At 47.5% G+C, this 10096-nt stretch overlaps 2 protein-coding genes across 4 annotated transcripts in view; both read right to left on the bottom strand.

Moving 5' to 3' along the window:
• The window catches only part of WDR66 (WD repeat domain 66), an 82123-nt gene extending 80465 nt beyond the window's left edge, over positions 1–1658 (bottom strand). Inside the window, exon 1 of one of the 2 annotated variants that reach the window (XM_023205274.2) lies at positions 1537–1658. The gene's annotated coding sequence lies outside the window, so the exon portion shown is untranslated. Of the gene's footprint in view, positions 1–1523 lie in introns of both variants that reach the window. The other variant, XM_023205282.2, reaches the window with a different exon arrangement.
• Positions 1659–3575: 1917 nt separating this feature from the next.
• Positions 3576–10096, bottom strand: part of PSMD9 (proteasome 26S subunit, non-ATPase 9) — a 28940-nt gene continuing 22419 nt past the window's right edge. The window contains exons 5-6 of one of the 2 annotated variants that reach the window (XM_023205264.2): positions 4272–4357; positions 3576–3942 (exon numbers count right to left, since the gene is read on the bottom strand). In XM_023205264.2, coding sequence (XP_023061032.2) covers positions 3915–3942; positions 4272–4357 — 114 coding nt within the window. In that variant the 3' untranslated portion in view covers positions 3576–3914. Of the gene's footprint in view, positions 3943–4271; positions 4361–10096 lie in introns of both variants that reach the window. The other variant, XM_023205254.3, reaches the window with a different exon arrangement.

Here is a 10096-nt window from a genome sequence, read left to right as displayed (position 1 = left end):
AAAAAAAAAAAAAAAAAAAAAGTCACATTTATGGGAAATCTTTTTTTTTTTGAGACAGAGTTTTGCTCTTATTGCCCAGGCTAGAGTGCAGTGGCATGATTTTGGCTCACTGCAACTTCCGCCTCCAGGGTTCAAGCGATTCTCCTGCCTCAGCCTCCTGAGTAGCTGGGATTACAGGCATCTGCCACCACACCCAACTAATTTTTGTATTTTTTCAGTAGAGACAGGGTTTCACCATGTTGGCCAGGCTGGTCTTAAACTCCTGACCTCAAGTGATCCGCCCGCCTCGGCTTCCCAAAGTGCTGGGATTACAGGCGTGAGCCACCACGCACGGCTGGGAAATCTTAAAGTATACACATTTGTGGCCCACATCTTAAAAATATTGATCCAGGGCCTGTCAACTTTCTAGGAATAAATACCTTGTAGTCTTTTTACCCATTTAAAATATATTCATATTCCCACAGGCAGCGAAATGCATAACCCACATATTAGCAACAATTCTAGAAACAGGAATAGGAGAAGCAGGATAGCCTAGTGGTTAAAAGCAAGGACCTTGCTGTCAGCTTGTCCTAGCATTGAATTCCATTTCCCCCATGTACTTGTTCTGTGATCTTGGGCAAGTCACTTTATCCCTCAGAGTCTACATTTTCTCATGGGCAAAATAAAAAGAATCATCCTAAATTCTAGGGTTGTTGTAGAGAACAGATAACATATTAAATGCTGAACACAATTCTGGCACATACAGCTTGAAAAAGTGGTAGCAACTGTTATTATTCGAGAGAAAAGCAACCCTAACGACCCTAACATGCAAAGAAATGAACAGTTTGAAAGCCTTCTGACATATTCTCTTATTTATTCCTTACAACAAACAAGAGTTTGAACTAGGAAAACAATAAGGATGGATAGTTTATCCGTAAAGAGTTGGACCCAGAACAAAAAAAAAACCCCACATTTTCGGTGACATTAGAATAAGAGAACTCAACTCTTTGAAAATAAAGTCCCAAAGAGCACAGGGTAGTAAAGGTATTTCTATTTCTTAATTTCTTTCTCGGCACTAAATGTATCAGCTCCTCAAATTCATCTCTGGTAAAAAAAAATACAACAAAATAAATAATGAACGAATAAATGAGTCTGAGGCTCTGAGAGGTGAAGTGACTTATTCAAGATGACACCGCTAGTAAGAAAGAGATCTCTCTGGCACTTAGTTTCTCCAGCTGAAAAATTACTGCTCTGATTCCTGTCTAGGGCTCTGACCACCGAGCCTCTTCTGACTGAGCCCAACTTCGCCGGAGCATCTGGACGGCCGGGTTGGAGCCGCAGGGGTTTGGGGCAGAGGTGCCAGGTGCGTGGCTCTGCAGGGGAATTAAAACCCAGGTGCGGCCTCTGCCTCCAACTCAGGTCTCCCTGGGGCCGCCCCAGGCCCCACAAGGGCAGGTCGGGTGAGCGCGCCCCACAAGGGGCGCCAGACCCCGCCAGGCCGGGGCCCCCTGGCCAGGGCCGCGTGGCCTCCGTCCCGGACTTACAGAGAGCACCCACCCCGGTCTTCAAAAGGCCGGAGTCGTCCCACCGCCTGGACCCCTCAGCCACCTCCCAGACGTCTTTCCAGCAGCAGCCACCTTCTCCACCAGCTCCCTAGTTCTGGTTGCCACCCAAGCTCCGTCCCCATGGCAACCGCCGCCGCCGCCGGAAGCCACAGGCCCTAAGGACAGGCGGGGCGGTGGTCACGTGCCCAGGAAGCGGCGACGAGCGTGGCCGACGCGCCCCCTGCCGGTCACTGACGGCACAGGCTTTCCTCGCTTTTCTCTCCTTCCTGCGCTCGCGCGATCCCCACCTTTTCACATGGTCCCGTCCCCTGAGAAGCTGCAGCAGCCAATACTGCCAATTTTTACTTTCCACAACCTTGGCAAGATGGAGTGGAGAAGTATGAACTCGGATACAATTCTCTTTTCCAAAAGCAAACTGAATTTCCAGGTCTCATGGATGCAGCACACAACTGTCCTGCCCGCCTCCTCACCGGGCACCGCCTGTAGCAGACAATTCCAGCTGGCTGAGGGCAGATATGACACAGGGTGCACCAGCTTGCAGTTCTCAGCACAAGGCGTTTCTGCAAAACCAGTCTGGCTAAACCTATTTAGGATCATTCCACGTCAAAGTGGCTCTCCACTAACATCTCATGGAAGACGGCAACAGGTGGCCACATGGGTTTGCACTGGGAGCCCTGCGGGAAACCAGCCAGAGCCACTGAGGCAGAAGGCTGTCTGCTGCTGTCATTTTAGGAGAATGTGAATAATTCTCCCCGCCCACAATGCCACGCCCCAGTGATGGTAATTTGATTAATAGGCATACATCTCAAAATAAAAAAGGATAAACTGAGGCAAGCTGTTTTTATTATAGTCAGAAACTTTATAAAATAGAGACTGGAAAATACTTGGAATTAGAACATGCAATTTAAACAGCAAACACTGGTAAACACAGCATGTCTGTGGCTACCAGAGGGGAATACGCATGGCTGTTGGGTCAAATAGAGTTTGAGGGAATTCGCCCAATGGGAGGGCTTTGGAATTGAGTGTGAGAACCTGTGGCTGGAAGCACACAGCAATACTGATCCCATCAAGGCAAGCTGGTGTCTGTATCCAACCACAGCAAAACCAGTCCCAAGGAATACAGGGCTTGCTTGGGAGAACTGCCAAAACAGAAAGTGGTGTGCAAGAACTGGGGAAATGAATGCTGATACCATGGAGAGGAGAAAATAATTCAGAGCATCGGCAGGAATCGCTGAGACCCAATTTACCATCTTAAAAGAGACAAAAAATGAAAGGGAGGAAGAGTAAGTATTTTCAAGAGGTCTGATCTCCTCATTCCTATCCACACCTCAGCGGTTTACAAAATAGCGCTGATCTCAAGGCACAGCCAGGAGGCTCAGTTATAAAAAGTCGAACTAGCAGTGGGCTGGGCGCAGTGGCTCATGCCTGTGATCCCAGCACTTTAGGAGGCCAAGGCAGGAGGACTGCTTGAGCCTAGGAGTTCGAGACCAACCTAGTCAACACAGGGAGACCCTCTCTCTACAAAAAATAAATTAGCTATGCATGGTGGTGCACGCCTGTGGTCCCAGATACTTGGGTGGCCGAGGCAGTGCCCAGAGGGTCAAGGCTTCAGCGAACCTTTATCACAACACTGCACTCCAGTCTGGGTGACAAAGCAAGACCTTTTCTCCAAAAAACAAAAATGGAGGGTTCTTATTACCAAATTGAAAGGAGCTTGCTGCCCCCTGGTGGGTTCCTAAAGAGAAAGCTGACACACCACCACACTGGGCCACCTGGGGAACCTCCAGGCTTTTCCTGTTCTCCAAAGGGAGCTACTATGGCCCTAGCGGCCCAGCTGCTGAGGAAGCATGGAACTACTTAGCAATTTCCGTATCCACAGCAGCAAGGCCTCAGTGCAAAGAAATATGTTGGTCAAAGCCGGACTTCACAATTGCTAGCTTGTTTTGCCCAACTTTCTATGAAGCTCTTCTGACCCGTTCTGAGCTTTGGTTTGAGAGGGTCATAAGAAATTCAGTTGGGGTGACAACAGGGTCATATCAGCACTGTAAAACTCTTTATTAAAAATCATCATCATCATCACACCAGTACCTCCCGGAATAACTTCCGCCCACTTGCCCACAGTTCCTATTTAGGGAATTCCTATTCAGGGCCGTGGCCTAATTTGCGAAAGAGGCCAAGCATAAGTTTTTAAGAATGCTTTAATCCGGGGAGATTACACTAGTGGGCCACAGCACTGCCACCACCCAGAAGTTCAGGCTACAAGCCTCTTCCAGATCCTTATGCTTCAGGGAGAGAAGACAAGGAGGAAATCCCTAGACTCAAGTCCAGAGCAAGGGAAGATGCTTTCCTGTTACTGTTCCCCAGGGAGAATCATCTTTGCAGAGGAATAATGTTGCACCTGGAAGAAAGAAGGAAAGGAATGGCGTAAGTTTGGAGGCTCCCTTCAGGAAGGTCAGAGGCCGAGCCCTTCTGACCTTTTCACCAATGTTCTTTCATTCTTTTAAATCAAATGCCCAGTGCATGAATGAACTGGAGAGACTCCCAGGAGTCTCCCTCTGCTTCTAGAGCTGTAGTCTCGTTCCTACCACGAGGATTTATCTGCAGTTTCCAAGCAAACTGGGGATTCCCATTATTCCCCAATGTCTCCCCAGCCTTCCCCTCCAGCTTCATGTTTAACAAACACTCAAATGATGCCCCAGTGAGAATGAACAGAAACAGATACTTTACCCCAGCAGTCCTTTTCCTGCCCAGCGTGTTGGAACGAGTCTAAGCTGGTGTTTCTCCCCGCTGCGGATCACCGTCACATTCAGGGGCTTCTGAAAAGAAAATAAGCTCGTTTTGTGTTCAGCCTTGTTAGTACTCAGAGTTACAGGCTAAAATGCTGAGATCCCATTTTTTGCCTATCAAATTGGTAAAGATTTTCATTTTCAGCATAATCCTGTAGTTGGCGAGAAGGTGGGGAACATGGCACTGTGCTCTCAGGGCAGCCAGGGTGCTGACCTTAGTACCATCTTCCTCAGAAAATACGTGTCCCCCCACCAACAATTTTTAAAAGGTACGTCCAAGGTACAAAGTACACAATTACAAGATGACATACAAATGAAGTGTTCATTCCAGGGCTGTGTAGATATCCAAAAACTGAGAACATCAGAAATGTCCAGCAATAGGTATTGTTCAAATACAGTACAGAGAATGAAGGGTTTTAGTCAAAACAAAACAAAAACCCCATCAAAGTATGAACCTATTTGATAGCATTTTATTTTCTTTCTTTCTTTCTTTCTGAGACAGAGTCTCACTCTGTCACCCAGGCTGGAGTGCAGTGGCACAATCTTGGCTCACTGCAACCTCTGCTTCCCAGGTTCTAGCAATTCTCGTGCCTCAGCCTCCCAAGTAGCTGGGACTACAGGCGCCCACCACCACACCTGGCTAATTTTTATATTTTTAGTAGAGACGGGGTTTCGCTATGTTTGGCCAGGATGGTCTCAGAACTCCTGATCTCAGGTGATCTGCCCGCCTTGGCCTCCCAAAGTGCTGGGATTACAGGTGTGAGCCACCGCACCCAGCCAATATTATTTTCTAAAAGGACACCTGTGTTGCTCTAGCATGCAAAGTTTTCTGGAAGAACATGGAAAAACTTGTTAAGAGTGGTTACATCCAGAGAGGATTAGTCCTTTGGAATAAGAGGAAGATGTTTACTTTTATATATTTCCATATCATTAATTTTTTAACCATGAGTATGTATTGCTTTATTTTTCTGAGATAGAGTCTTGCTCTGTTGCCCAGGCTGGAGGGCAGTGGTGCAATCTCAGTTCACCACAACCTCAGCCTCCCAGGTTCAAGCAATTCTCGTGCCTCAGCCTCCTGAGTAGCTGGGACTACAGGCATGCAGCTTCATGCTCAGTTAATTTTTTATATATATTTAGTAGAGACAGGGTTTTGCCTTATTGGCCAGCCTGGTCTCAAACTCCTGGGCTCAAGTGATCTGCCCACCTCAGCATCCCAAAGTGCTGGGATTTTCGGCGTGTGCCACCATACCTAGCATGTATTACTTTTTTTTTTTTTTGAGATGGGTTCTCTGTCGCGCAGGCTGGAGTGCAGTGGCACAATCTTGGCTCACTGCAACCTCTGCCTCCCGGGTTCAAGCAATTCTCCTGCCTCAGCCTCCTAAGTAACTAGGATTACAGGCACATGCCACCACACCAGGATAATTTTTGTATTTTTAGTAGAGATGGGGTTTCACCATGTTGTCCAGGCTGGTCTTCAACTCCTGATCTCAGGTGATCCACCCACCTCGGCCTCCCAAAGTGCTAGGATTACAGGCATGAGCCACCGCACCCAGCCTGTATACAGTACTTTAATTTAAAAAATTAAAATTAAAGCGAGGGGAGTACATACCAAAGAAAGTTAAAATTAAAATACAATATCCAGGCATGGTGGCTCATGCCAGTAACCCCAGCACTTTGGGAGGCAGGAAGATCACTTGTGCCTAGGAGTTGAAGACCAGGCTGGGCATGGTGAAACCCTGACTCTATAAAATGTAGAAAGATTAGCGAGGCATGGTGGTGTGCACCTATAGTCCCAGTTACTGGGGGGGCTGAGGCAGGAAGATTGCTCAAGTCTGGGAGGTCGAGGTCATGCAGTGTGCACCACTGCACTCCAGCCTGGGCGACGTACTGAGACCCTGTCTCAAAAAAATAAAAATAATCAAAACAAGATGCCATCGAAATCTAAAACTTCTATGTATCAAATGACGCTACGAACAGAGTGAAAAGGCAACCCACATGACAGGAGAATCGACATGCATGCTGGGTACGGTGGCTGACACCTGTAACCCCAATACTCTACATGCATGCTGGGTACGGTGGCTGACGCCTGTAACCCCAATACCTTCAGGGGCCCAGGCAGGAGGATTGCTTCAGCTCAAAAGTTCAAGACCAGCCAGGCAACAGAGGGAGATCTCGTCTTTACAAAAAGTATATATATTTTTTAATCAGCCAGGTTTGATGGCGCACATCTGTAGTCCCAGCTACTTGGGAGGCTGAGGTGGGAGGATCAATTGAGCCCAGAAGCTCAAGGCTGCAGTGAGCCATGAAGGTACCAGTGAACTCCAGCCTGGGTGACAGAGCAAGATTCTGTCTTAAAAAAAAACAGAAAGAAAGAAAGAAAAAAGAAAATACATGCAAATCATATATCTAATAAGGATTTAATATCTAGAACATATGAAGAACTCCTATACTTCAACATCAACAAAAAATCTGATTAGAATATGAGTAGGCCGGGCACGGTGGCTCACACCTGTAATCCCAGCACTTTGGGAGGCCGAGGCAGGTGGATCACAAGGTCAGAAGATCGAGACCATCCTGGCTAACACGGTGAAACCCCGTCTCTACCGAAAATACAAAAATCTAGCCGGGTGTGGTGGCGGGCGCCTGTAGTCCCAGCTACTCGGGAGGCTGAGGCAGGAGAATGGTGTGAACCCAGGAGGTGGAGCTTGCAGTGAGCTGAGATCTGGCCACTGCACTCCAGCCTGGGCGACAGAGCGAGACTCATCTCAAAAAAAAAAAAAAAAAAAAAGAATATGACCAAAGGGCCAGGCACGGTGGCTCACGCCTGTAATCCCAGCACTTTGGGAGGCCAAGGTGGGTGGATCACGAGGTCAGGAGATGGAGACCATCATGGTTAACATGGTGAAACCCCGTCTCTACTAAAAAAAAAAAAAAATTAGCTGGACATGGTGGTGGATGCCTGTAGTCCCAGCTACTCAGGAGGCTGAGGCAGGAGAATGGCATCAACCCAGGAGGCGGAGCTTGCAGTGAGTCAAGATCACACCACTGCACTCCAGCCTGGGCGACAGGGCAAGACTCCATCTCAAAAAAAAAAAAAAAAGAAAGAAAGAAAATGAGCAAAGGACTTGAATAGACATTTCTTTCTTTCTTTTCTTTTTCTTTTTTTTTTTTTGAGACAGGGTTTCACTCCTGTTACCCAGGCTGGAGTGTAGTGATGCAATCTTAGCTCACTGCAACCTCCACCTCCCAGGCTCAAGCACTTCTCCTGCCTCAGTCTCCTGAGTCCAGCCTAATAGACATTTCTTCAAAGATATACAAATGATCAAAAAGCACAGGAAAAGACGCTCCATGTCACTAATCATTAGAGAAATGAAAATCACAACTACAATGAGATTCTACCACACACCGATTATGAAAGAGAAAACAAGTGCTGGCAAGGAAGTGGGGAAACTGGAGCCCTGTGCACTGCTGGTGGGAATGTGAAACAGTGCACAGCAGTGGAAAACAGTATGGAGGGTCCTCCAAAACCTAAACATAGAGCCGGGCGCAGTGTCTCATGCCTATAATAGCAGCACTTTGGGAGGCCAAGACGGGTGAATCGCTTGAGCCCAGGAATTCAAGACCAGCCTGGGCAACATGGCAAAATCACAAAATGCAAAAATTAGCTGGGCATGGTGGCATGTGCCTATAGTCCCAGCTACTCGCAAGGCTGAGGTGGGAGGACTGCTTGAGCCTGGGAAGTCCAGACTGCAGTGAGCCAAGATCACACCAGTGCACTCCAGCCACGGCAACAGAGTAAGAACCTGTCTCAAAATAAACAAATGGATAAATAAGCTCATTCCAGAAACCTGAGTCATCTTTGACATTTTAAAATGTTCACAGGCCGGGTGTGGTGGTTCACACCTGTAATCCTAGCACTTTGGGAGGCCAAGGCAGGCAGATCACTTGAAGTCAGGAGTTCAAGGCCAGCCTGGTCAACATGGTGAAACCCTGTCTCTACTAAAAATACAAAAATTAGCTGGGCGTGGTGGTGGGTGCCTGTAATCCCAGCTACTCAGGGAGGCTAAGACAGGAGAATCACTTCAACCCAGGAGGCGGAGGTTGCAGTGAGCCAAGATCGTGCCACTGTACTCCAGCCTGGGTGACAGAGCAAGACTGCATCTCAAAAAAAAAAAAGTTCATAAAGTTAAAAAAATTTTAGAAACCTTAAACATAGAATGACCACATGATGCAGCAATTAAATTTCTGGGCATATATATAATGAAATGAAAGCAGGGATTTGAACAGATATTGGTACAACCATGTTCACAGCAGCACTGTTCACAACAAAAAGGTATAAGCAATCCCAGTGTCCACTGACTAATGAATGGATAAAAATAATGTGGTGCATACATACAGAATATTATACAGCCTTTAAAAGGAAGGAAATTCTGACATATGCTGTAACACAGATGAACCTTGAAGACATTATGCTAAGTGAAATAAGCCAGACAAAACCTATACAGTATCCTGTAATCCCAGCACTTTGGCAGGCAGAGTTTAAGTCCAGCCTGGCCAACATGCCAAAACCTCATCTCTACTAAAAATACAAAAATTAGCCGTGCCTGGTGGCAGGCGCCTGTAGTCCAAGCTACTTGGGAGGCTGAGGCAGGAGAATGGCATGAACCCCGGAGGCGGAGTTTGCAGTTAGCCAAGATGGCACCGCTGCACTCCAGCCTGGGCAATAGAGCAAGACTCTGTCTCAAAAAAAAAAAAAAAAAAAAAATTAGCTGTGCCTGGTGGCACACGCCTGTAGTCCCAGCTACTCAGGGAGGCTAAGACAGAAGAATGGCTCAAACCTGGGAGGTGGAGGGTGCAGTCAGTGGAGATTGTGCCACTGCACTCCAGCCTGGGCAACAGAGCGAGACACCATCTCAAAAACAAAACAAAACAACACAAAGAAAACTATACAGAATGTCAAGATTTCACCTAGATGAGGTCCCTGGAGTAGTCAATCATAGAGAGAGAAAGTAGAATGGTGGGTGCCAGGGGCTGCGGAAAGTAGGAATGGAGAGTTAGTGTTTAATGGAGACTGGGTTTCGGTTTAGGAGGGTGAAAAAGTTCTGGAGATGGGAGATGGGTAGGGGTGATGTTTGTAAAACAATGTGAACATACTTAATGCCACTAAAGTGTAAATTTTTTTTTTTTTTTTTTGAGGCGGAGTCTCGCTCTGTCGCCCGGACTGGAGTGCAGTGGCCGGATCTCAGCTCACTGCAGGCTCCGCCTTCCGGGTTCACGCCATTCTCCTGCCTCAGCCTCCAGAGTAGCTGGGACTACAGGCGCCCGCCACCACGCCCAGCTAGTTTTTGTATTTTTTAGTAGAGACGGGGTTTCACCTGGTTAGCCAGGATGGTCTCGATCTCCTGACCTCGTGATCCACCCGTCTCGGCCTCCCAAAGTGCTGGGATTACAGGCTTGAGCCACTGCGCCCGGCCTAAAACGTAGATTTTTTAATGGTTAAAATGGTAACTTTTTTTTTTTTGAGACAAAGTTTCGCTCTTGTCACCCAGGCCAGAGTGCAGTGGCGCAATCTCGGCTCACTGCAACCTCTGCCTCCCGGGTTCAAGCAATTCTCCTGCCTCAGCCTTCAGAATAACTGGGATTACAGGTGCCCGCCACGACACCCGGCTAATTTTGTATTTATAGTAGAGATGGGGTTTCACCATGCTGGCCAGGCTGGTCTCCAGCTCCTGACCTCAGGTGATCCGCCCACCTTGGCCTCCCAAA

Source organism: Piliocolobus tephrosceles, chromosome 10 (genome assembly GCF_002776525.5).
Source record: "Piliocolobus tephrosceles isolate RC106 chromosome 10, ASM277652v3, whole genome shotgun sequence".
In the NCBI taxonomy this organism is placed as follows: Eukaryota; Metazoa; Chordata; class Mammalia; order Primates; family Cercopithecidae; genus Piliocolobus; species Piliocolobus tephrosceles.
This window is presented reverse-complemented; position numbering and strand designations above follow the sequence as displayed.